Source organism: Stigmatopora argus, chromosome 7 (genome assembly GCF_051989625.1).
Source record: "Stigmatopora argus isolate UIUO_Sarg chromosome 7, RoL_Sarg_1.0, whole genome shotgun sequence".
Lineage (NCBI taxonomy): Eukaryota > Metazoa > Chordata > Actinopteri > Syngnathiformes > Syngnathidae > Stigmatopora > Stigmatopora argus.
Genome location: NC_135393.1, coordinates 16120748 through 16148714, shown reverse-complemented (window position 1 = coordinate 16148714; position 27967 = coordinate 16120748). Strand labels below are relative to the sequence as shown.

At 39.1% G+C, this 27967-nt stretch overlaps 2 protein-coding genes across 3 annotated transcripts; one reads left to right on the top strand and one right to left on the bottom strand.

The window, feature by feature from the left end:
- Nucleotides 1–121: 121 nt before the first annotated feature.
- tbck (TBC1 domain containing kinase) lies at nucleotides 122–22586 on the bottom strand. The gene is made up of 26 exons (XM_077604408.1): nucleotides 22261–22586; nucleotides 21680–21873; nucleotides 21528–21600; nucleotides 21348–21462; nucleotides 21204–21277; nucleotides 20437–20578; nucleotides 20294–20354; nucleotides 20161–20222; nucleotides 19130–19191; nucleotides 18881–19029; nucleotides 18461–18599; nucleotides 18280–18379; nucleotides 17697–17746; nucleotides 17401–17530; nucleotides 17234–17332; nucleotides 16333–16395; nucleotides 15968–16094; nucleotides 15200–15250; nucleotides 15038–15121; nucleotides 12907–12992; nucleotides 10898–10934; nucleotides 8564–8725; nucleotides 4934–5106; nucleotides 2694–2854; nucleotides 1619–1778; nucleotides 122–598 (listed from the first exon to the last, which is right to left on the bottom strand). Exons 2-26 carry the CDS (start codon nucleotides 21870–21872, stop codon nucleotides 488–490), a joined length of 2664 nt encoding a protein of 887 aa, XP_077460534.1. The 5' UTR covers nucleotide 21873; nucleotides 22261–22586; the 3' UTR covers nucleotides 122–487.
- Nucleotides 22339–27967, top strand: aimp1a (aminoacyl tRNA synthetase complex interacting multifunctional protein 1a). 2 transcript variants are annotated; one of them, XM_077604412.1, is made up of 7 exons: nucleotides 22339–22468; nucleotides 23707–23837; nucleotides 23956–24069; nucleotides 24860–25021; nucleotides 26181–26383; nucleotides 26876–27044; nucleotides 27730–27967. In XM_077604412.1, the coding sequence occupies exons 1-7, from the start codon at nucleotides 22401–22403 to the stop codon at nucleotides 27894–27896; spliced, it is 1014 nt and encodes a 337-aa protein (XP_077460538.1). In that variant the 5' UTR covers nucleotides 22339–22400; the 3' UTR covers nucleotides 27897–27967. The 2 variants fall into 2 exon arrangements, with proteins under 2 accessions (XP_077460538.1, XP_077460539.1); XM_077604413.1 differs by lacking the exon at nucleotides 22339–22468 and adding an exon at nucleotides 22520–22783.

The following is a 27967-nucleotide window of genomic DNA, read 5'->3' as shown; positions in this document are numbered from 1 at the left end:
TGATGTAGCGAGACAACAAAAAAAGCTTGTGATCTGTCAGAAAATGACAGGGTGACACAAAAACACCAACATTCTAAAAAGCTCAGTGCTTTGTGTCTTAAATAAATATTTTTTCAGTGGAAACAGTGTGAGGAATTTTTTTTTATCGGTTTTAAGGTGAAAGCGACAGTGCGTTATGGGTGTGGAGATTGGAAACATGCACAACGTTTTCTGGGGTAAAACATCAGCAGCCTGTTTGTTAAAATCTGGAATTCCTAACAACACGTTTTATCGTGTATCGCTTGGCCAATGCGACTGAATGTGTATTTGGCTCCATTTTAAACACGAGAAGCAGAAATATTTCTCTTTGCTTACGCTGTGTGTTCCAGACTGGCAACAGTTCGATTAGTCCTGACCAGATGGTTCAATATTTTGTAGCCGAGTAGCGTATCTTAAAAAAAAAAAAGAGAAGAATATCCAGGCTTTTTCAATGGACTAACCACTTGGGTCATATTTGAGGGGAAGGAACAGTTAATAGTCCAGTGGGCTTCAGCTTGTTGATGCCTCCATCCAGTATGCAAACCCGTGGGAATTTCACCTTCACAAGGTGTGCAGCAAACTAGGAAGTAAAATAAAAAATGTCTTCAACATACATTGCGAGAGCACATTAAACTAGACTGACTGAAACTGATGAAAGCAAGATGCCCACAAAGAATGTAATCTTGTCATAATGATCCAGGAAGTGTACTACCGTATTTTCTCGCATATTAGCCGCTTCCGCATATAAGCCGCACCCTTAAAATTGCCTTAAAATCATTGAATTTTACGATTTCTCTCATAAAAGACGCCCCCGATTCACGATTTTCACCTCCATATTGATGGTTTTAATAGGGAGTACAAATGTGTTACTTTGAAGGGAAAATCTTAAGAGAAATCATCGCACATGGTATTTCTGAGATTTTGTATAAATCAATTGATGGATTGCACATTCCTAAAGGGTGTTGCCGGCATGTAGACAAATTAAAAAAGGAAGTCACGTGAGCAGTACAACCAGGAAGTGTCTTCGTAGCGGTCTAGTTTTCACTAAGTCTCTGGGTGCAATAATAGCATGAGATACACATTACGCAGGTATCAAGCCTAATATTTTAATGCTTGACCGCAAGACCCTCAATCACTATTGGGATGTCAGAGCACGTTTAACTACCGGTAAAAGGTAAGATAGCGGCACCCTGGGCGAGCAATGGCAGGCATAAGTAAGTGAGTTTTTCACATTTTATGCATGATACGGTTATTTTTTTCTTGAATTTCATTCTTAGATGTCAAAATAAATGTTGTCTAGCATTTATCTTTTCTCTATTTTGAAATAAATGACCGAATCGGCCGCATTGTCTTGCGTTAAGGCGTTTTGTTTTTGTCACCTTGCAGTTTCATGCATGTCAAGTCTAATGTGTGCACATATAATCCGTACCCTTGATTGTCTTTTTTTAAACTTACAAATATGGCCTATATGCGAGAAAATACGGTACTTCTAAGGGGTAGTACTATGAGGAAATGGGACGTTAAAAAAGAAAATACACATCTTTCTTGCCAAGAATTGTGTGTATAAAAACACATTCCTAATTAGTTTGATTGTTCTTACCACTGAAGCACTTTTCACAGCGTGGCCGATGATGACAACGATCCGTCCTTTGTATGCCTGGAGGCTTCCCGATGCCGGACACTGCAGCGCCTCGTTGTCCGCGCCGAACGCCGTACTGAATGGAATGTTGACGCTGCCGGACATGTGGCCTCTGTTGAAGCTGGCGGTCGGGCGGTTAAAGAATACACAAATAAATACCTTTACAATGTTCATTGTTTTATCGGTGTACGAGTCGGGAGTTGAATATCAATGGAGTTCGTGGCAAAAAACAAACACGGACAAGCAGAAAACATTTCAATATGTACATACATCTAAACATAGCCAAGTCACACCTGAGTATAAGTCGGACACCCCGTCAAACAAAAACATTTCAATATGTACATCTAGAGCTGGACAAAAGTGCCGGGAGAAGAAGCAACGCTTCTGACCAACCATTCCATCGTGGGATAAGATGGAAGAGCTGTCGGCGCTTACCTGTTGTCTTCAGCTCCAGACTACTGAGGAACTGTGCGGATAAGCTTGGAAGAGTGACTCTGCATATTTTCTACCTCGGTCACAGTCTGCAGAAGTTCCCCATCTTGTGGAAGACTTCCTGTGTGTGGTTTCAGTTTTTGTTTCCATTTTCCATTTATACTTTGATTTGCTTTGTACTTTTTGCTTTTGCTTTGTTGTTGTGCGGCCTTTGCGACTGTACTGTCTAACTTATAACTATGCCTTTTCTTGCTACTGTCACAATGAAATTTCCCGAATACGGGATGAATAAAGTTATCCAATCCAATTAAACATAGCCAAGTCAGACCTGAGTATAAGTCGGACACCCCGTCAAACTAAGAATTATGTTTTTCTTATAGTTCGTGAAATATAATACTACTACAGATACCTCCTGAAACTCCTAAAGTGAATGAAATGAAACAGATTAGATTGAACTAACTGGATGAATAGTTGAAACCATTTTACAAAAGTGCAAAGATAATGAGAAGGATTAGAAGTAAAAAAATGTTACGAAACAATAAATAAAATGAAATATATGTCAAGAGATTGCTCAAGAAAGGCACTTTTTACATGGTAAGGATACTCCTCTGCACTGCGAATGTCCACGGCGATAATCGTCGGCCTGTTGCCTTTGGTGGAGTTATTTGCGGCGTCGGACATCTCGCAGAGGCTGATGAAATCCTCTGCCGAGATGCGAGGCGACACTTCGGCTTTCAGGTCCACAAGTACCAGAGGATCACGAGACTGCGAGAGAAATCCAATTCACTGGATGCACGTGTATTAAATGCGAACCATGGCAATCTTTCGATCCCTACGCCAGCTTGAGCGCCAACCGAAACGCTCAATGATGGAAAAAAAAAATGTTGCTTCAAGATAAAACCCATTTTTAACATCTTACGTGGCAGCGTTGACGTCTCTTTTGCTGAAATGTAAAATTGTGTTTAAAAAGCAAGAGCTAAGGAAGAAACTAGCATCTCGGATATTGTCAACATGCGAAGGACACAGCGGAACCGTGGCGATGTTGTCGACAAAAGACAAGTTAAGCAACAATTTTGCAAGTGTGTCGTATGATCAGGTAATGCCTAAAACGTAATTCATATTTTACATGGGGCAAAAATGTCCCACAGTTACAACAGTCCTCAAATGTGATTGTTTTTTAATGTACATAATGTTAACGTAATTTAGTTTTTGAAATACGGGGCGGGGCAAAAAAGGACATTTTAATGCTACACTACGTTTTTTGTCAAACGTGTTACTTTTGGTAAAGCGGCAATGACATCATTTGCCTCTTTTCACAATGTTGCCAAATAGTGCCTTTCTTGATTTAAAGGGACGGTCACGGTGTGTAAACTTCCATTTCCGCAATATATGTCAAAATCTAAATTCCTAATATTAAAACAATCAGATTAAAAAAATGCATTTTTGCCTTTCCAAAATGCAAACCTGCTCTAATACAGTGGTACCTCTTCGTTCCGGGACTGAGCTCGTATGTCGATATTCTCGTAACTCGAACGAACGTTTCCCATTGAAATGAACTAAAAACTAATTAATTCGTTCCAACCCTCTGAAAAAAACACCAAAAACAGGATAATGGATTGGAAAAAATGTGCCATCTATTAACAAAGTAACACATAACTAGTGGTTTAATTTTAATAAAATGTGTTTAATAGAACTAAAATTAGATGGATTTCGCGGAGGGTAGAGACAGCGACATACAGGGAGGCGGTGGGGGGGTCTATTCCACGGCAACGCACTCGTAACAGAACAAACAAATTTAAATTAACTTGGATTAATATATACAGACACTCAAACATACGTTTAATGTAACTTTACACAAAACTGAATTCTAATTTAGTTTTCATTTTCTTTACCTTTATTCTCCGGGTTAGCTGTTTGCCACGCCTCCACCCTCACGTTCGCTATCGATGGGCTGTTTGCTGTTGTATTCCCTTCAAAATATTCCGAAAATGATGCACACAAATGTCCTCACAATAGGATAACGCACGACCACTTGCCAACGGGAAGTAGTCTTGAAATAGCGATCGCTCCGCTAACGGGAGCTAACAGGCTAAGGGGGGCGAAAAAACACAGAAAAACTGCAACCCTCCACTCAGTGCTCGCAGAGACGTTACAAAAAGGTAGTTGCGACCAGAGATATTACACAAGGTGTTGCGGGGGAGAGAGCCAGTGCCCCTGATGTTCTTATGAGCAGCCAACGAGAAGTTATATACTATACTGCTCTTATTAGCGATCGCTCCGTCATTCGCGCTGAGTGACGAAAAAAAAACACCGAAAAATAATAGATCGTAGATATCTGTTATACACGAAAGAGATGCGGCAAAAAACAATGCGCTACAATGATAAACAGCCTCTCATGTCTTGGCCACCTGGCTTTCTTGCATCTCGAAATTTTTCTCGTTTCTAGAGATAATTATTTGCTCGTATGTAGAGGTACCACTGTATTGTGAACCTTGTTTTTAGAACACGCAACACCGAAAAAAGCGAAATATTTCATTTTAGAACCGTTTCTAAAATGAAAACACTTGTAAATTACAGATGAATTGTTGATTTTCGGTTAAATTTTGTGAAGTGACTCAAAATTTCAGAGGGTGGAAAGTTTGCATGTTGCTTCTTGTTGGCAACTGAGAAGAAAAATGGATTTCTACTGGAATACTCAATTATTTCCAAATCCAGTGAAATCAACAGCATATTATTTCATAATCCGCCATTTAAAACAAAAATCCCAAAGGCGTTTCCAACATCAACATCAGGCTAAAGTAGATATTTTCCTAAGTGCTTTTTTAAATTGTATTTTTTACTCACTAGGTCCGTTTTGGGAAAATCTTGGTAGTCGGACGAGTAGTACGTTGCGGTTTTTCCATAGCCGTTGTCGGCCGTGGCCTTGGGTGGTTGCGCGTGTTGTCTGTAGGTGGCGCTTTTTGGTGTCCGGAAGAAGAAGTTGATGGATTCCCGGACGCAGCGTTCTATGTCAATTTCTGCATGGAAACAACATGTATAAATCGATAAAATTCCTTACAACTGTAGTATTTTTAGCGCTTCGACTTTTTATTTCTCTCATATATCTATGTACAATTATATCATATAATACTAGAGCTGCCAAATACTACGAATCTTCTGTAGTTTACTAGTTAGTTTTTTTTTAAATTATTTATTTTCTTTATTTTTTTACCATTTTACTAGTTTACTTTTGCCACTTCATCTGTGAAAAATCCCAACAGGTCTTTTTCGAGCATTGTCCAATTTATTCATTTACTCATTTATTGGCCTTGAGACATCTTTTTTTTGGGTGTGTTCCAGGCGACAAATTCCAAATGAGAGAATATGTATTATGTATGACAATGTTCACCATTGTGTCAATTGTATATCTGGTCTTGGTGGTGTATTCAATTAAAAATATGGTGGCTTAAGAAGAATTTGCGGTCAGGTACTCTGAAATACGGCCAAGAAGAAGGGGTTACAATTTTCAAAATTGTTCATCTTTTGCAGTTCAGGAAAGTTGCCCGCAGCTCATTTAAATATTATTATTATTTGCATTGACTGTTATTACGTCCAAGCTGAATGCTGCCAAGCCTCCCGGTCCAAATGGATTGGACATTGAGTGTTATCAATGGCAGGCAATGAGTTGAATACTTAAAAAAAATATATTACTGCGGGCCATAAGCTCAGAGATGTTGTATTAATTTCAATTGCATTCATTTAGTTTAAGAAACACTACATTGAGTATGGTATTTTAATTTAAAAAAAGGATATTCTAATAATGAAAAAGTACAATAATGATTAATGATGTACAGAGAGGTAATTAACATTTACAAGGGCGTAAACCAAAGGTTAATATGTATTGTGGACTACATGACGCAAAAGATTTTTTTTAACATGGCTAAAATGACTAATAAAATGACTAGTGATAATAAAAAGATTTTATGACATTTTTATAGTACATTTTTTTGTAAAACCAATTTGGTTTTACCTATTTCGGCTCTAATCTGGATCGTCTCGGTCACTGGTAGCAGACGAAATTAATTTAAAAAAAGGATATTCTAATAATGAAAAAATACAATAATGATTAATGATGTACAGCTAGTAATTAAAATTATATAGGTATTATGTACAAAACCGTTGACCATTTTGTACATTGAATATCTGGTCTTGGTGGTGTATTCAATTGAAAATACGGTGGTTTATGAAGAATTGGTTTTTGTACTGTATTTGTGGAGGATAGTATTTGATTTATACTTGAATCCCAGTCTTCCTAGGAATTGGGCTTGACAATTGCTGAATTCTGAGGAATTTCCACAACTTGTAGCCCCATATTACCTTGAAAACAATATTATCTGCTGACTAATTCCACTCCGTCCATTTTACTCCTATACACCGTAAATGCGAACAGTGTGACTAAGGCTTACTAAATCAGAGCTGCCAACCCCATTTCAGGAGTACCCTGGTCCCATTTCCGGAGATTTTCCCGGAGTGAATGCAATTGACGCAAAATTGACATAAAATGTAAAAAAAATAAAAAATAACGTAGGACAACTTAAATCAAACTGTTATTATCTCTGCTTACTAACTAACTATCCATTCAAACACACACTTTGGCAAGAAGAATAAAGATTTTGACAAACCCCAAACGAACTGAAGATTTGCGAATTCTGCGTTTGACGCATCGTCATATGTACATTAATAACTGGAGATGTCCTTTTTTGTCCATCAAAATGTCATTGCCAGCAACAAAATCTGTTCTTATGTGCCAAACGCGACCTGCGCTTACATTCGGAGGCAGTGCGGTTAAACTCAGAGGTTTTGACGTCACTTCTAGTCCAGGAGCACACAAGGAACACAAATACATTTCATACTACAAAGGAACCTGAAGTAAACAGCGTTGTGGTAGCTGTCGTTGGAAAGCTAATCTTGAAATAGCATCACGTAAGTGGGATCATTTCTGGCGACCGGAAATATTTTAGGTTGAAATAGGAGATTGGGGCACCAGACTCGCTCAGAGCATTGAACACAACACTACGAGCCGAGACAGATATTAATGGTCCGCAAATGGTGCTGCATCATCAGGAAATTGCTCTCTGCTACATTGAAAATCAATGCTACACGAGAGACTCACAGGTCAAATCTCTCGTAGGCGACAGGCTGAAAGAAAATGAGATTGATTGACCTCAAGTGTCAGGCTAGCACTAGAGTTTCACTACAGTGGTCTTGAACCCGCGCAGCGTGCTTTGCGCTTGTATAGAAATGCACTCACGCTACAGAGCATTTTGGTGGCCTACAAAAATAGGACATAAGGAAACTATTTCTCCCCTTTCAGGCAATAAGTAGCAACAACTACGCTAGCTGTTGTGACAGGGGTTTTGCTGAAGTAATAAGTTTGTGCTGGGGTCAGGGAGAGTGTTCACTGCAAATCCTGAAGGCTACTGCTAGTTTCACTTGTGGTCTTGGTTTGGTAGTAAACAACGAGAAAACTTGAGAAAGCCGCCCCCAGTATTTGCTTTGTGAGATTTAGTGTTGTCAATGGGTAAGGAGACCAGCTTTGGCCAGATGATAAGACAGAGGAGGAGTCAGTGTGGGAGTCAGTGTGGGAGTCAGTGTGGGAGTCAGTGTGGGAGTCAGTGTGGGAGTCAGTGTGGGAGTCAGTGTGGGAGTCAGTGTGGGAGTCAGTGTGGGAGTCAGTGCCGGAGTCACAGTGGCTTGTGTCCGTTTTGTCAATGAGCCAAGTGACTGTGTATAATAGCCGCATACCAATGCACCAGGACACACCACGGTGCGAACGCACCGATCCTCCCCGCAGACAGGACATGTTATCCGCGCTTACAACGCCCTTCCACACTCCACAGTTTCCGCCGCCGGCTCGGGATGGAGCCAGTTTCGGGGGCAAGGGAGGCAGCTCTCCCAGCCGCGGCTCGAGCCCAGCCCCGCTTCGCACCACAGCCCGACCGACCCAGCCCTTAGAGCCAATCCTTGTCCCGAAGTTACGGATCTGACTTGCCGACTTCCCTTACCCGCCTTGCTCTAACACGCCAGAGGCTGTTCACCTTGGAGACCTGCTGCGGATATGGGTACGGCCTGGCGCGAGATTAGCGGGAGTGTTTGTTGCTGGAGGCAGACTGTTTGCATTTAATTTCCACACAAACACATGCAGATAAGGAGGAGGGTTTCAAGGAGGCAGAATGCCAGCACTTGTTGAGTTTAATTAGTTATCTTGACTTAACCCTCTATAGGGCAATCATTTAACTAAAAAAAGACAGCCTTTTTAAATGACTACAGAGAAGAATAAGAAGTATGACAATATTTTCTGCTCGATCCTGTTGAGGCAGGAAATGTATGGAAATAAAAGTGCCAGGTTTTCTTGTTGTTTCTGATGCATGTTCACTTTGTTTTGTTTTTTAAATAATGCATTTTTTGAATCAAGTATTGTATTGCAATGGTCACCTGGCAGGTCAGAGAAGAGCAGGATGCACTCGTTGAAGCCGTTGGCGAGGAGGCGGTCCCTGAGTTGCTGCAATATCGCCATGCCGATGCATAGCGGGAATGACGAGTTCCCCAGCAGCAAAGTGTCCCACAAGTGGAAGATCTTATGCAGCGGGAACACATCTGCAAAGGCGGTCACATATACAGAATTGAGGGGAAAAAAAATCTAAGCGAGACAACAGGATTGGGTCACAATGAAAACACTTGATACATAAAAAGGGATCATTTGCATTTTTGAATTATACATTGGCTGAAGTGAGCTTGTGTTTGGGGGAGGAAAGAAAAAAATGACAAACCAAAAAAAGAACTGGTATATTTGCCCGTGGGAGGTTTCATGTTTGCAAAAATATTGAACATGATTGGATTTTTATTTTTTATTTTCGCATCCTTTTTGGATCCTCTGTGGGTACACAAAGGTATTGAGGGGGCTGGGGGTCTGCGTGAGTATATATAAATATATATATAGAGGTGTGTGAGCAGAAGATGACCCTGAAAACTAGTTGATGCTCAGGAGGTGGACATTAGCAGTCAGAGCAGGAGACGCTGCCTCAGGTGGATGAGAAGGAGGTAAGGTCATTTCAAACTCCTTTTCCCCACAGTAGAATGTGCTTCTCATACAGGGTCACATTTTAACAGAAATTTTACAGTGACAGCCTTCTAGTCATTTTTATTTTTTATTTTTTTTAAATCAAACTAGCTCTCCAAATAATATCCCGGATATTTAACATTTAGGAATTCGAGCCACCCCCATTGCCAGGGGCTCCAAAACATTTAACTCATCTGCTTTAGTGGCTTAAGTCATCCAAAAGATTTTATGACTTAATCAGTAGATTGGATAAAGGTCAAGAAAATATAAAATTAATGTATCCCCAATGGAGCTTCTGACATTTTCAGGCTTGGTAGAAGATTTCTAGTGCCTACAGATGGCTTTGTTCACTATCAATTATAAAGAAGAATGTTTTTGAAATGAGGTTGTTTTTTTAATGGTTTGGAATAACTACAGTTTGTCACCTGAATCCAAGATTGTTTTATTTTTTTTATTTGCTTTGAAGAGCTACGAGCACTCGCACCAATGCAAGGAAATAAAGAAACTATTTTTTTTCGGTTTTAAAAACCCACTTTTGCACACACCCAACAAAAAACCCTGTAAAAACTAACGAAATAAAGGCCACTAATGGCTTTAGACAAAAACAACATTTAAAAATATATATTTGAAATGCCATGCACCTTCACATGTATAAAAAAAGGTGAATTAAAGAAAAAATAATTTAAAAATATATTTACAACCTCGCACAGGATTTCTGAAAAACACATGTACAGGAATCCCTCGAATACCACGGTTAGTGTGGATTAGACATGGATTTTTACATCTTTACGAACTTAAAAACAAAGTTTCAGAACTAATAGCATAAAAAAAGATCATGAAGAAGTGAATTCGCAATAAGTGAAGTCGTGATAATCGAGGGAAGACTATATTTTGGTTTCAAAGTTTGTTTTATATTTGCTACATTGTCTTTAATCCGGGGTGTGCAATAACAATGGGCAATATCTTAGATCAAGGGTGTCAGACTCGGGTTGGTTCGCGGGCCGCTTTAACGTCAACTTGATTTCACGTGGGCCGAACCCTTTTTTAAATAAATGGATTAAAAGAACTGGATTAAAAGCACTGAATATTTAGTTTTTTATAGATCTAAAACAAATGTTTATTTTAGCTTTTTTTAAATATATTTTTAGATTTTACAAAAGGATTTTTGAACTAAAAACACAGAAAAAAATGATTAAAAATTACAATTATTGATTTAAAAGGGGGAAAATCAGGAAATGTAACATACATCTATACTCTTCAATTTAATTTGATCCTGAAACAGAAAGTCGGCACTTATGATTTACTTTCCCGGGCCACATAAAATGATTCGGCGGGCCAGATTTGGCCCCCGGGCCGCCACTTTGACATGTGTCTTAGATTGTGCAATATTTTAGAATTTACCTTGCCAGGATGTGACTCTTTATATTTTTATATTACTTATTTATGTTTTTTTTTACTGGGAAAACGCACTTTGTGGAGTACCACCACCAATTACATTATACGCAGCTGTGTATTGATTTTGATTATTATTATTATTAATGTTAGGCATACAATAACTATCTACTCTACTAATATGACTGTCTGATTATTCTCTTCAAAGTTCTCCTGTATAAACTTTAACATGAGAAAATTCCAGCCCGACCCAAATAATGCACTGTTAATCAGGTTCTTTACGTAAAAGGGGCATGCGAGACGTGATAGTTACTCACGTGTGAACATGGTGAGGAACCAAGGAATGGCATAAAGCTGCAGACGTGGGAGGAAAGAAAAAAAAACATGAGTTAGATAAAACGGCATTTGTTCTCTTCCATGTGCTGAAATGAGCATAATGAAATGGGCTTCAGTCAAAGACTTAACACGGCAAGCCCTGAAGGAACAGACAGCAAAGCAGGAGGGAAAAACTGCTGACTTTGATTAGGAATCCCAATTCATCTCATTATACCCATTTGTAATCTCCCAATGCCACAATTCCACCCCCTAAGACTCTTATAAATGCTAAATTAGACTGCATGAATACACGGTGAAGCCCAGCGGGGCCTTAATGAAGCGCCTCTACACACACCTGCCAGGTGTAGCGGGAGGGGGGTTATCGCTCGGCACGGCGCTTATCTCGTCCACTCTGTTGACAGCTAATTGAGGGTGGGTGTGCCGAGGGGAGCGCCGTCGTCCCGCGCCGTCGCCGCCGCCGGCCGCAGCCTCGTTTTCAAGCGGCGGGAGGGCCAGATTGGATTAGTGACGGCGTAAATGGCGTTCCCGGGAGGCTCGGGAAATGCGGCCGAATGGGAAAACGACCTGAATTAAACCCATGGAAACACATTATAAACGCTCCCCTTTTTTGGCCTCGGGATTTATTGGTGAGGACGTCTTTCTTGCACGCCACAGCGGTTTATTGATTACCCTCGGGTTTATTTATTTGTGGGTAACAGGTGTGTTCATTCTGGTCACCTGGAATGACTTCAAGACAAATTCAGCTTTTCTTATAAGCAATTCCGATTGGTGCTCTTATCTGTTTATAGGGCAAGTGACTGACTATTTTTGTTTAAAAAATAAAAATTCAAAGACCTGGCATTCACATTCTTAGACTGCCAGTTAAATGTGATTTTATGAATACATTTCTTTACTATACATTATTTTAACTTTAATAAAAACAAAATGACTGCAAATAAAATGAATTAAAAAAATAAATACGCTATGGTTATGACTGCTAAAGCACTAGTTTTTTGTTCATAGGATTTAACACATGGCATCCAATCTATGGCCCAACTGAGATTCAAATGCCCTGTTTTTATTGGTTGATAGGAAATGATGAAAATGTCATTAAGTATGGCCCACACATAAAGCTCAAGTTCAGCCTACAGCATCTGTGGTAGATAAAGCTAGTCAAGAAGGGTCAAAACCTGGCAACATGTTGAAATTATTATATGTTTTACATGAATAAATGTATATATTTAAAAAAAAAAGAAAGCAGTGTGATTGAATCAGAAGGCTGACATTCGTTTTCTGCAAGCTTCTCCCAGTTTTCCCAAAACATTTGACGTCATCCCCACTGCAGCCTCACTACCGCCACATTTCAAAATTCAAATCGGCACCATAAATGCACTGCTAACATTGGAGATGGTGTGAAATGACACAGCCTTAACGTACACATTTTCATTATACATGTAATTCTCCATATTCTGTCTTAAATCAATAAAGCCTTCCCAAAATAAAATAAAACACTCCAAGTGTTTCATGCATATTTCTATTGAATGCTCAAATTCATGTGTTGTGCTGGCTTGAACATTGGATGAAGTTCAAAAAGGAAATTGTGATACATGGTCCTCTCAATCTAATGACTTGGATTGATGTCAGGCATTCCAACATGATTACGCTTGGACAATATTAAAAAAAAAAATTCCCCATAGAGAAGGTTTAGGCATAATTTGTGAGAAAATTCAAGAAAAGCCAGATGTCAATCTCAGTTTGCAGAAGGTACCTACCTTGTGGATTTCCTGTGTGTGGCTCCAGTTTTTTTTACCTAGGTCTACAATGTCTTGTGTGTCTGTCTTGCTACTGTAACCAAGGAAATTTGCCGAATACAGGATGAAATAAAGTTGTAATCTAATGTTTTATGTGATCCGATTTTTTTTAGCGAGTACTATATTCAATGAATCTGAAAAGAGGAGCTAATGTACTAAATGCTAAATGTGGAGATGCACGTGACTGTATATATTCTTACGTCGGGAATGAAGCCGATTTCGTTGAGGTGGTTGCTGAGCTCGGGGTCGTGGAAGGCGATCATTTGGGAGAAAACGGTCAGGTACTCTGAAATACGGCCAAGAAGGTGTTACAATTTTCAAAAATGTTCATCTTTTCCAGTACAGGAAAGTTGCCCACAGCTCATTTAAATATTATTATTATTTGCATTGACTGTTATTACATCCAAGATGAATGCCGCCATGCCTCCCAGTCCAAATGGATTGGACATCAAGTGTTATCAATGGCAGGCAATGAGTTGAATACTTAACAAAAAATATATTACTGCGGGCCATAAGCTATTCATTTCAATTGCATTCATTTAATTTAGGAAACACTACATTGAGTTATGTTATTTTTAATTTAAAAAAAGGATATTCTAATAATGAAAAAAATACAATAATGATTAATGATATACAGCTAGTAATTACAATTTACAAGTGCGTAAACCAAATGTAAATATTGTGGACTACATGACCCAAAATAGTTTTTTTTAAATATGGCTAAAATGACTAATAAAATGACTAGTGATAATAAAAAGATTTTATGATACAGTAAATTTAAAAAAAGATATTAATTGTTATGAGTCATTATTAAAGCATACCTGTCAACTTATAGGTTTTTCCTGTATTTTTTTTTTTACATTTTTGATCATTTCAAATTGTTTTTGTTTTTGTTTTTGTTTTTTTAAGTAAATTTTTTTGTAAAACCAATCTGGTTTTCCCCATTTGGGCTCTAATCTGGATCTTCTCGGTCACTGGTAGCAGACGAAAACGTCATCGTCAACTGCTAATATTATCATGCTTTACGCATGATATGCGCACGCTTGTTAGTCACTTCCACCCTTTTTACTATAAAAATATAGCGCGTCAGCAAGCAATGTACCCAGACAGTCAAGCTGTCATCATCATACAGCGACATCTACAGGATCTTGAATTTAGTGCATACACAAGGCGCACCGAATGATTGGGCGCCCCGTCCACTTTGGAGAAAATTTTAGACTTTTAAGTGCGCCCTATGTGAGTAAATATGTTCCGTATTGCATTTGTAATTTTTTTTAATCACTTAATAAGGGGAATTGCAATCATTAATAAAGGGAGCAATTGGCCGAGATTGACAGGTATGTTATAGTATTTATATATTTATAACTGATGGAGACTCAACCCCATTATAGAGAATGCACTAGGCACCAGTCATAGATTTGAGTACATTTCCATAATTTTATCCACTGGTACATGTTCAATTATCTATACTCGAGTATTGTTATAAAAAAAATGTATTTCCACTTTTTATCTAAACACTTTTAAACCTCACAATGCGCAAGAGATCACTGGTTAGTCACAAGATGGCAACCTTTCCAGCATTTCTTGGTCTTTGTAGCCTACGTTTATAAAAATGAAATCATTTTACACTTGGAGTTCTTCCACATCAAACTTAAAGCACGCCTGATACACTTTCATTTGTGCGCGTGGGAACGGAAAAGGGTCTTTGCTAGTCTTTTCCCACACAGCTGGAAGCCTTAAATTGTCCAAAATGTCTTGGCAAGAAAGGGAGAACTGCGGCTCCAACTACTCGAAGAAAGATGTATCAATACATTTGGTCGGGAGGAGATTGTCACAGGGAATATTATTTTGTTGCTTAACCTTGGATTTATCATTTGTCTACACAATGTTGGCGGGAAAGTCATACATTTTTATTATCAAGAAACGACCACTGATAGGACAGATAAAGATGAAGCTTACTCCCTGGACCACCTAAAAGTGGCGGGGGAAGATAATAGTCCAGTTTATAGCTTTTTATCAGCCACACAGGACTCGTTTTTAACGCCGTTTCATTTATTTCCCTGCTGCCGCATGACACGGCACGGCTGCAGGAATCCATTAAAAGATTTAAATGTCCTTTTTTTCCGCAGCTTTGGAACGACACGGGGGTAAAAATAAAAATAAAGGAAATAAACACTGAGCAGCTGGCTGCAGAAACGGATAATTCTCTTTTCAAGCGCGACCGTTTGGAGAGAATTATTTTGTTTTCTCAATAGGTCGGCGCGGACAAAACAACGGCTAAATCATAACGGTGGCATCGTAACCGCGACTGATCATTTTTCTCCATCTTACCTTGGATGACGTGGGAGTTGTCTTTCAGGAAAAAGTTGTAGAGGTATTTTGGGATGAAGGCCGACATGCAAGCGTATGCCAAAGCTGTGAAAGCAAACGAAGATTTTAAACAACATAAAGTTGAAAACTAGACCCAAAGGGCAGCAATTTGCTATTTCATACCTTCGTTGTTAAAGTTTAAGTAAAGAAATGGGGCGCAAAGGGAATCCAAACCTAAAAGAGAACATGGGAAATAAATGAGCATATTTCTTATATTGTCGATAAAACAATTTGACGTTTCATTTAAATGCAATCGGAATAAGTTATTGACAAAATGGGAGTTTGTTTAAGTCATTTGGGTTCAAATGGAACCAGATTATAGTTCTTTCAGCACACTTAATGATTAAACATGAGCTCGTAAATTGATAGGAACATTAAAAAAGGGGGTGATTCCAAAGATGTTATCAATAAAAAAAATGAAAGAAAGAAAAAAGAAAATTAAAATAAAATATATTGAATTTAAAAAAACGTAAAAGTCATTTACAGTTTTTGTGTCACTAATGTTGGTTTTAAAGTTTTTTTTCTTGATATATATTTATTCAAAATGTTTGATAAAATCAAATTTTAATACAAATGTAATTTAGGTTTTTTTTAATTGATCATTTATAAAAGACATTGGACTACTTTCTTTCAAAAATTGAGACCAAAAGTTAAAGTCAAAAAGTCTCATTCAAACAAGAAAAGAACATTTCCAAAATTAAATTCTACATTATTTACCAGTAATTAATTAGGATAAACAGCAGGGAAAGTAATGCTTTGCACTGAAAGTCCTCTTTATGTATCTCTAAGACAGAAATGAAACAAGACATCCCCCTTGTGGGAAACTACGTATTACAGATCAGGCACAATTGGGATCATGATAAAAAAATGGTGATGCATGTTTGGACTGACCCTGCCAGTAGACCAGATCAGGATGAGAGACCACCCAGGCTTTCAAGACCCTCCTGAACTTGGTGTGACCCTGCGGCGAGGACAGCAGCTCGTCGTACTGGTGACAGCGTGGGATGTCCACTTCGATCTGTCAACCCAAATATTTGCATTGATTGTTGCGTATAAACGTCCAATGAATTTGCAGCGGTGGCTCCATAGCTGCATGTGGCAATTTCCAAAAGATAATCAGCATTAAAAAATAAGTCATTGATGCAGCCATGTATGTTTCACCCTGTACATTTGGACTTTTAGGCTCATCAAGATAAATCAATATTTCTATTATCGGAGTAATTTTTTACTCCAATTGATCGAATACTTTCTATTACCTGTCTGTCCGTTGGAATGGGCGTGTCCTTGTCGGTACTTTCATACTTGGCTTGAATGTCCCCCTATACAAGATAAATATATTACCTTATTCACTGCCATTGACATCGAGACGTCAAATCCATTTGAACTAGGAGCTCTCAGAGGGTACTGTGGTAGTTCATAAAAATGAGACTGAATACGGTATTTTCTCACATATTAGCCGCATCCACGTATAAGCCGCATCCACGTATAAGCTACACCCGAGTATAAGCCGCACCCGAGTATAAGCCGCACCCGAGTATAAGCCGCACCCTTAAAATTGCCTTAAAATCGTGGAATTTTACAATTTCTCTCGTATAAGACGCCCCCTGTTTCACACTTTTCACCTCCATCCTCATGGTTTTTTAATAGGGAGGACAAACATGTTACTTTGAAGGGAAAATCTTATGAAAAATCATTATACGTGGTATTTCTGAGATACTGTATGAATCGAAAGGATCGTCTGCTGGATTGCACATTCCTAAAGGGTGTTGCCTGCACGTAGACAAAGTCAAAAAGGAAGACAGGTGAGCAGTACAACCAGGAAGTGTGATCGTAGCGGTCTAGTTTTCCAGCGCCCCGAGTGAGTTTTTTCACGTTTTATCCAAGTTACGGTTTATTTTTTTTCTTGAATTTCATTCATAGACGTCAAAATGAATGTTTTTTAGTGTTTTATCTGTTTTATTGTGATGCCTTATGGGGTTTCGTCTTTGTCACCTTGCAGTGTCAGGTCTAATTTGTGCGCATATAAGCCGCAGCCTCTATTCAATTTTTATTCATTCATTGTTTTGGGCGACAATACGGCGTATATGCGAGAAAATTCGGTAGTTAATTTTTAGAGCAGATATGGTTAATCTCTACTGTTAAAAATGAGTTTTGTACCTCAATACCCAGCAGAGCAGCCCAGGCTAGTCCACGCACAAGCGGTGGAATGTCAACCCTGGCTTCTTTATAGACTGAGTTCTTCTTGTAAGGATAAGCCTAAAAAACATTAAAAAAAATTTTTTAGCAACGAGCAAAGAGCGTATATTCTCGTTGAAGCGAGCGACCTTGAGCAGCCTATCAAAGAGGATCACGCGCAGGAGTTGGTATTCCGTGTCTCTCTCGCGGATGATGAGTGGCAGCTTGACGGTGGCCGACAGCTCGTTGGCGCTGTTGGACGGCGTCAGATTTGAACGTCTGGCAGATGAAAAAAAATAGGGAGTGTTTGTGTGGTGGCCTTGGTCATCAAAATAAAAAAAATGCATTTATGTGTGTGATTGATTGTGGAGGAGGTAGAGGTATTCTTTTATAACTCTACACCCACGTGGGAATGGTGTAAAAGAGAAAATCAAGGTCTACTCACCCGTCTTCTAGCAGAGGGAAATAGGCTTCACCTGCGACGTCCTTGAGTCTCTGCAGAAGGACGAATGATCATCATTACCAGTGGAATAAATCAATCTATTAATATTTGCTCTTGGTACTCGGACGATTCGCTGAAAGACGTTTCGCCGACGGACGTTTGGCTGACGGACAGTTCGCCGAACGGACGTTTTGCCGAAACGCTCGCCCCGCCCCCGGATCGTGTGTGTACATGTTTTTCAACCTCGGCCCATACTTTTAATTAGAAATATGTCCAGCGGGGGGCAGTACATGCACTTGTTATTCCTAAATGAATGTTATCTGTAACGGGCCGTATATGGCCCGCGGGCTGAGGTTGAAAAACATGTACACACACGATCCGGGGGCAGGGCGAGCGTTTCGGCAAAACGTCCGTTCGGCGAACTGTCCGTCGGCCAAACGTCCGTCGGTGAAACGTTTTTCGGCGAATCGTCCGGTCACGTTTGCTCTTGGCCTTTACAGTCAACTGTAGAGAGTTGAACTTCGGAAACTTCTCATAAAAAGACTAATGTTTTCATAGAAATTTAACTAATCCACTACGGGCTTACATTCCGGAGCTGGCAGAGAGAAAGCGTCACTGTGGTGTCGTCCAATAGGAAACTGCGATCCCTGCCCTGGCCGAATGATTCTCCGTCCTCCAAGATAAAACTACATAAGAACAAGAAATGGGGAGATTTGAGAAGATAGATGAACCGTGGGTTCACGAACAAGCACATTTGTGACCAGTACTTTGGCAGTGTGCAGATGGGAGGTTTGGACTGGATGATTTCCTTATTGGTCAGCTCCTTCTCAAGGTCGCCCCCTGCAAGGCACCACAGGTGGTACACCTCGTTGATGGCCCGCTCGGAGAGATAGTCGTCGTCTTCATCTGAGAGAACCAGAAACGAAACAAAATAAATGTTGTTTAGTGTTTGTTTGTTTTTTACCTGAAATCGCACATGCCAAAATATCCATAAGGAGATGTTTAAAAAAAAAAGTGCGACTTATAGTCCGTAAAATACAGTGCAAATTAATGTTTCTTCTAAATGAGAAGTCAACATCTAAAATTCGAATGAAATTATGTTCGCTTTTGTCTGGGAGAGAGAGATATTGGATTGGCGTTGTTGATTTGCTTGCAGGTAAAATGTCAAGTGCGCATTTGAAACCGACCTTTGCAAAGGTCGCCGATGTCTTCGGGGAGCTCCAGATGCGCGCAGCGTAGGGAGGACGAGAAGAGACTCACGGGTTTCCGGAAGGGCGTGTAAAGGCACGACACGCCATCGAACACGGCGTCCCCCAAAAGCTCGGCAGGACTCGGGCTGTTTTATTTGAATTTCAGAAGTGAGTGAGTGACTGTAATGCATCTTTTTATAAGATTGTGCAACTGTTTTCCTCATGGAAAAATGGGTAAAAGCTGACCGTTTGGAAGGTAGGAAGGTCAAGCATTTTCGCAGCAACTCCAAAACCGTCTCGGGCAACTCCTGTTAAAAAGATTATATAATTCAAATTACTGCTGTTTATTTGTTGAAAGCATAGTTTGGAAATCAACTTGAAGGTTTTTCAAATTTAAGCGGAAAGCTAGGAGTACAATTGTAGTATAATTGAAAGGAACTAAAAAGACTGGAAGATCATTGGTTGCTTGGTCCAATATGAGCAATACAATTAAATATCAATTACAAAAAAACTAACTTTACAACCACAGAATTGGTAAAAATGTAGCATGCAAAATAATGGCAGTTTATTGCAAAAAAATAGGTTTAAAAATGCTCAAAGTGATATTCTAGGTACCGTATTTTGCCGTTTAATAAACCCGGGTATATTAAATGATTTTTGCTTTTTTGAGCCTTCCGTTTGTGCGCCATTTAATATACCCCTACCGTTTAATATACCGTGTATATTAAATGGAAACTCAGCTTTTTTTTGGCAAGATTTGTATGGTGTTCATGGGGTCATAATTATAGATACTTAAGTTTATTAAAATTCCAAGTCAGACTTTATTCAGCAGTAAGTAGTTTTAACCTAAGTAGTTTTAGTCTGCAAAACGTTGCTGCACTCCCTCACGGCATAAAGAGTGCGTAGTGGATCGTACCTTCCTGTTTGTGCGCCATTTAATATACCCCTGCCGTTTAATATACCTGGGTATATTAAATGGGGGGGGGGGGTATTGAACAGCAAAATACGGTACTTCTAAGGAAACACTAAAAACCATCTTAGTGTTTCCTATTTATTTATTTTTTAAATGAATCAACCCATTTTCTGCCACCGACAACGGTAGCCATCCATCCAATCCCTTTTGAGCTCTTAGTTAAATCAAATTAGCCGCCTATCCCTGTATCAATACACCTGCATATTTCTACTTTCATTGTTTTTAAGGAAGAAAAAAAACATTTCAATTTAAAAATCCTTTTGGTAAATGTTCTGGTCTGAAAACCACAAGATCTGAGGACTACCTTAATCATTTCCAGGCAGCCGTGTTCTTCAGCGAGAACTGTGACAATGTCATCCATGCACCCTAAAAAGGAAAGACAACCTTAATAGATCTCTGGCGACCATGCATGAATTCTTCCTCAAAGACGGACTCACCCAGAGTAAGAATAAACTTCAGCCTCTCACTGATTTCGATGTTGTGCAGCAAACGTCGACCCTGATCCATTGAAAAACAACAAAATGGAGGTCAAGATTTAAAAAAAACGACTTCAATGTAAGCTTGCATGTAAAATTCTTACAGCACAAAGTTCAAACAGCAGAACGCCGAGGGACCACACGTCGGTTTTGGGCCCGGATGGCCGTGGAGCTTCATCGTAATAGGGGTCACTAGGGTGAAAAGAACCCTGTGCAATCACTTCTGGAGCAAGGTATGATGGGTAGCTGTAAAGAATGCACAATTTGATTAATTGTCCAAGTATTTACTGTCAACGAATGATCCAAAAATAGACTAATGCGGTAATAAGTGTGCATTCTTTAATTGTAAAAACCTCTTTAGGAGGCACAGGTTTTGTGTATTGTAAATTTGAAGCCATCTATTCAAAAAACTGTTGTGGAATCTTTTATGACATCTTTTCACTAGTAAAAGATATCCTTCCTCTTTGCAAGTTGCGCAATAACATCACAAGGTGGTTGTTGATAGTGGAAATGGGAATGCCTTTCTTGTAGGAATCTTTTCACTGAATTGTTTTTTTCATTACTATGGTGAATTAGGGATTCGCAATTGCACCGATTAGAAACAGGTTGACTGTTATTGACTGTTTTTGCACTCTGGTTAAGGTAATATCGTGATAAAAAGCTGTGGAATTTCAATTTTCACTTGTCCTTTAGTGTCCTCTATAGACTCCTATACGTAATTACAATATATTTTAGTTGCCCAATATTGGAACTTCTCATACTCCCCTGAGGTAGCCGTTTTAGATGGTCACTGTCAAAAATCCAGTGTTTTTTTAATTTTTTTATTCATTTATTTATTTTTTATAAAGATGAGGAAAAAAAAACTTTGTACCCGATTGGAAAGTCGACATCAGCGCCGTGATCAGTCATGTGATAGAGCCCACACTTTGCCAGCTTGACGTTGCCCTACAAAGAAATATAGCTGACAGTGACGTGAGCTCACAAAATCCCCACATTCGCTATTCCATCATTTTACCTTGCAGTCTAGAAGCACATTGTTCAGATTAAGGGCCCTGTGCACCATTCCATGTTTATTCATGAAAGCCAGACCTTCCAGGACCTCGTAGGCGATCTGCAGAACTCTTTCTGGGCTAAAAAAAACACATACGGATCACAAACTCATTACGCCACCATAAACGCCAATATGCGTAATCACCTGACTTTCTGTCCCAGTCTTTGGAAATCACTAAGACTCTTCTCGTAGTGTTCTGCAACGACGATGAGACGTTCTGCGGCAAGAAATGAAGAACGTGAAGACACTATATAACCAGTAATGTCCTTTTCAATAATGGTAATAAGAATGTGTACCGTGCTTTCCTCGGGAAATGTCCACATACTGGCAGAGTCTGGGATGAGTGAGGGTCTTCAGGATCTGGAAACGTCCCAGGATTTTGATGGAGTTGGGGGTCAGGGGGAGGCCATTGCTGCCACACACATCATGGGGGAGTGCTGAGGCGAAGAATGTGAATGCACCCAGCTGGGCATCCTTAAGGGGCTGCATCCTGCATTATCAGCATCCAGGTATAAGCAGTGGCATTTTGTGTCGTATCAATGGGAAAATTTAACCCTCATAGCTTTATTTTTGTAGACTATTCCACTAGTATAAATCACTTCAGTCCTACGTCACCCATTTAACACATCAGTTATTTTTGTAAACTATTCCAATCGTCTTGTGCAAATCAGTCCTGCGTTACTCATTTAGCACATCCGTCAAAATGCCATGTAACCCGTGGTGCTGATTTTGTGTATTATGTATAAAGATGATTATATTTTGAGAACTATTCGACTAGGATAGCGCATATTAGTGCTGCAGTCAACGTACTCGGCACATCAGTCAAAATGTCGATTTCCAGAGAGAAAGCAAAAGTAATATAAAACGAATACTTTACCTGCGCAACGTGTCTGTACTCGCACTTCACAGTGATGAGGTTTGACTAACATCCAAACAAGGAAAATACAGATATGAGCAATACTTTCATTTAGGAAGCCACATATTAGCGTCAAACAAATGCAGGGAACGTGACCTGTGATGTCACATTCGTGCGACGCACTGGTCTTTTCTTACACACGAGTTAAGTCATATTCTGGTTATGGGATGTAAGTAAATATATTAATTTCTAGTTTACAAAATTGTTTTCAATCCCAATGTCGGAATACAAAGTAATTTAACTGGGTTTGGTTTCGATCTATTCGCAGTCCACTGTAGAGACGATTTAATGAAGCGTTCGTACTCATCCATCGCATATCAGTGGTACCTCCAAGTGTTTTACAGATCTGCGCAAATGAGGGTCCAAATTTAGCAACTGTAAATCTGCCTGTTCTAAATATGAGTTAACGTAGCTAGCAAGAAAGGAAAAAGACCCCGACCCCGTTGCTCGTTGAAACGTGTCGAGGTGAATTCCAATATTACATGTAAGTTTAATCTGATTTTGTTTTGTACACTTATTTAGTAAAAAAAGGACTTACTAGCAAAGAAATCTATGAATTAATGTCGTCACATCTACTCATTTGAGGCACTCTCTTTGACAATAGTGACAGCTAGTTACTTAAAATTCAATATCCCCTTTCCCATCGCACGTGTTTTTATTTTCATTAATTCCCTCATATAAATTATTGACTATTTATCTTACCCAAAAGAAGGTTGTAGTTAGATTAATAAAGATCGAATAGGTCGCTTTGATGTCTGCGTAATCAACACTCAAACATATAATGAATAAAGCGATACCACGTTTAAAGGAATTACTAAAATGGTGAAAATAATACAAATTTCTCCAAAGGAATATACAAAAGATGTATAAGGTTGTCTATTTTTAGAGTGAAATTATTTTTAATGACATCAGGTGTCGCTATAACGGCATTGCAGTGCTCGTCGTCGAGTATTGCAAAATACAAACATTTTCCATTGTTTTTAAAAATTACTTCTCAAAAGTTCAGCCTTAATGTGACGTTTACCTCTGAAAATAAATCCAGAAAAACACGTTTTTGGTAGTTATTTAGTTTATTTCCGATTATTTTTAGTGGGACAATGTTTTTAATGTTTCCTCTTAATTTTCATCTTAACCCAGCTGTTGTCAATCACCTAAAATTTAATGTGAGAGAGTGCTGCCATTACAAAGATACAGAAAAATAGAAATAAAGTTAACATTTCATTGGGGATTTGTTGGTTAATGATTGACAATAATATTTGACTATCACAATCAAAATTAATTATTAATTAATTGTCTTCATAGCATCACATCAGACCAGTTCCAGTCTTTTTAACCCCCGCCCCACCATTGGTTTTTGTAACTGTACTATATTTGACTTAACATGGGTAAAACCCTTTCTTTTTACAGGTTTATAGCTCGCTCCTTCTTCAAAATGTCGAACCCTAACCCCTTGGCAAGGCTGGAGCAACGAGCTGCAGAGGCTGACAAGATCATCGACTACCTCAAACAGCAAGTCCAGCTGCTCAAAGAGAAAGCCAGTAAATATTTTCAAATACACAGCATAATCAGTCATTTCATCGCAGAGCCATTTTTTAAATGTTCCGAGCTCTGGGCGCGGTTCCGCTGGACTTTGACAGGAGTTTCCCTTCGTCCTAGATGTCCAGGCCAGCATCCGAGAGGAGAAGAAACTGCTGGTGGAAAACGCTAAGCTGAAGCAGGACATAGAAGACTTGAAAAAACAGCTGTTGGAAAAAGAGAAGAGGAGGGGAGGTAGAGTCGAATACACAAGGAGCAACGTTTATAACACACCGACGGTGCTAGGCGTCCAATCTATTTGAATTAAGAGGGTTTGACAGGGAATGATGACAGGTGACATCTATTTAAAAGTTGCCATTAGCTTAACCTACTCACTGCCAGCCCAAGTCCTAGAGTAGGTGTTGTGGTAGTTAGTAAAATAGGGAAATTGATATTGAAAACACCTAGCGTCCAATCTCTTTTAACCCCGAAAGTGATTGAATGGTCGCTGCCAGTTAAGGTAAATTCCCATCTAATCCCGTCAATGACAGCCAAAGAGTTAATGTATGTGAGATCACATAGGATTTGTAAAACAAAGAATAAATAAATAAAATCACCAAAGCACTCAGTCCAAACTAAATTACATTTGTTTATTTTATTCATAACGATCCATTTTTTTATCATGCTATTTTTTATTTCATTCTAATTACTCTTAAATTATATTTTTTTCTCAAAATGAATCCTTGGATGTCTAATTGGAACTTATATGGGCCACAATTGGGCTTGAGCTGCCATTTTGAGACTCCTTGTTCTCTATGAATGTAGTAAAAATATTTAAGGGGCGGGGTCATAATTTCGACATGAAAGGGTTAATTCATGAATGACCATTAAGACCGTAGTAAAGGTTGTTTATCTGTTTTCTTAGTTTTGGTGTTATGTAAATAGTAACATGACCACCTTTCAGGTTTATGTAAAATGTTCATTTTTCGAGCTGTTTTAGTTTCGATGAGTTCATTATGGTGAAGTGGGCTTCCTTTTTTTGTAGTGCGAGATGTTGCCATGCCTTCGGCGGAAGTCTCCGTGAATCCTGTGAAGGTCACGCCATCGGAAACCACTTCTTCTGCGCACTCTGCCACCTCCGCCGCCAACGTGCAAAGTCCTCCAGCCAAAGAGGAAGGGAGTGTTAAGAAAAAGACGGAGAAAAAAGGTGGTTGCCAGTGTGCTTTTTGACAGCTCTTTAAAGCTTTGTCTTAGTCTTTTAGATGAAAATACTTTAAGGTTTTGTCAGTAAAATTCAGTTTAGTTTAAATCTAATATTAATTTAAGAAAAAAATTCACAATAGGAGTGCACTTCTAAAGTGTAATGAATTTTCATGTAGAAAATATGAGCAATGAGTCATTCATAAGTATGCACACGTTTTACATATAAATTAAGAAAAAGTATTGGCCTGAATTGATACTCTATTGAGACCAAATATGTGGGAAACTTCAAAAAGTGATTCGTCTGGCAAACATCTTGTCACATTTTAGTCATCCAAGTGTGTACCTCGTTATCGTACCTCGTCATCGAGGAAAAAAATGGGCTGTCGACAAAGTATGTTTGTTATCGTCATTGTTAATGAAATCTTTTGAAGTCACGACATTAACACCGACCGATGATGTCCGTCACGTCGCACGTAGGAAGCTGTGGATTTAATTGGAGTTGCTAGTTTGTGTGGGAGCTGCTTGAAGTTATTACAAATGACCTTTCAGCTCTTTTTAAAGTAGTAGATCAGATTTTTAAAACGCGCGTTTTATCTCGGAACGTTCACATTTCTCATATCAGGTGTTGATGGCTTGAACTTGGCGCAATGGAAAATGCACATCATAAACGGGCGGTGGTTTTATTTCATTCTAAGCGTTTCTAATAGGTTTATGAAAAAAAAAACGCCACAGCTGAGTTTCATTAATCTTCAGAGAGCCTCTGGGTCAGCATTAAGCATGTGAATGCTTTTTAGTTTTTCACGCAAAGCGCCAGGCAAATCCCCGTAGGGGACATCGGTGTCATTCTTGCCTAAATTAGATGAGATTAATTCTTCATTTCAGTCAAATTCTGCCCATCTTTGATCAATGAAGTTGCATTCATCAGTGAAAACCTCTCAAAACAAACATTTCCTAGAAATCCACCCTCGAAACATTTGGTTAAACCAGCATTAAAAAACTAACAGATGCTTCTCTAAAACGTTTCGTGATCCTGCTTGACTTTCAAGTTGTTCTTAAGATAGATTTCCCTATTTCACGTGCAATAATTTGTTCCAGCCTTGAATCGTAGAGATTTTCCATAACTTTGTAGGTGTTGTTTGCTGACATTTGTCATATTCACGCAGAGAAAAAGGCACCACAGGTGGCGACGGCTGGTCAGGACGACACCAAGCTGGACGTTTCTCGGCTGGACATGCGAGTGGGACGCATTGTGACGGCGGAGAAGCATCCGGACGCAGATAGCTTGTACGTGGAGCAGGTGGATGTCGGTGAAGCTCAACCCAGAACGGTGGTTAGCGGGCTCGTCAAGTATGTGCCTTTGGATCAGGTACGTGTTCACTTCTAAAGAAAGGAAAAATAAGAAAAACCTCAGTGGTAACTTTTTCCATGGATACTAGAAAAATTTCCTGAGCAAAATATACACGGGCCACACCTATTTGTATTGTATTTTCTGCACTATGAGGTGCAACTAAAAGATCATTTATTTTTTGTTTTTTTTAATTATATCTTGTTTTATTTGTTCTTTAAATCATTTTTTTCCAAAATAATATTTAAATAATCGATTTTGGGCAAGGGGGTTCCTTCAATTTATTTATTCATTTAAAAAAAAAAAAAATTAATTGGCATTATCTTACCTAACTTATTTAATTGCCCATCACAAAATACTGGGAATGTGGACAACAGTAATTGATAAACCTAGCATTATTTTGCTTGCGTTTTAAGGGTTAAAAAATGACGTAAATGGCCTTGACTTTTTTTTTTTCCTTCTTCAATCTCAGGACAAACGGGTAACAATCTGTTGAACTGTGTTATGGTGCAGATGCAAAACCGCATGGCAATTCTGCTGTGTAACCTGAAACCGGCCAAGATGAGAGGGGTGATGTCCCAAGCCATGGTGATGTGCGCCAGTTCGCCAGACAAGGTGGAAATCCTTGATCCTCCGAGCGGTGCCGTGCCAGGGGATCGAATCACTTTCCAAGGCTTTCCAGGTACTTTTTCCCTCCTTACTGAATTTTCCTTCAGACTGGCCTGTTAGAAACAACATGGCAACTTTTTTTTGTTCAAATCCTGTCGCAATAATCCAACGGGGAGATTTTCTGTGCCTCTGATGTAATAAAATCATATCATATGCAGTACCTTTAAACTATAGTTGTTGTTGTTTTTTTTTTAAATTTAGACAGCTGAAACAACTTTTGCCGAAGTCAAAAAGCAAAAAAGTTAAAATAAAAAAAATCCTAACCAAGCTTTCCTGATTCATCACATTGGATGACAACTTATTTTGTTTAAAATATCAAACAAATTGATTATTTCTTTGCAATGTTTAAGGTACATAACTATACTAATTTTTTAGAGAAAAACATTTTTTAGAGAAAAACAGATCTTTAGATGTGCTAATTTTCCCTCCCTAAAACATAACGAAAAATGTGATCAGGACATATTCGCTGCATGGTCGCTGTCAATGGCAGCCAAGGAAGGACTAAGGGAAAGACTGTTTTCCCAGAAAGCTGTTTTGGGTCAGTAATGGTTTTATAAAGGGTACACATATTCCATTTCTCCCACCAAATGCTTTGTATCTTTATGTTTTGAATTTTTCAACTAATTGTTAAGAATGCTAACATGTCGTTAGATCTGTGAGTGCTGCCACTGCAATGGAACCATCTTTTCTGCTTCTAGGTGAACCCGACAAAGAGCTGAACCCTAAAAAGAAAGTGTGGGAGCAGATTCAGCCGGACCTACGCACAGATGACCAGTGTGTAGCCACCTACAAGGGGGCGCCGTTCCAAGTGGCCGGTAAGGGAGTGTGTCGGGCACAGACCATGAGCAACAGCGGTATAAAATAAAAGATGAGCTGTCCCAACGGAACTGAAAAAGCATCTGAAGGGCTTCAATAAAGTTTTGATCAGCTTCTTAA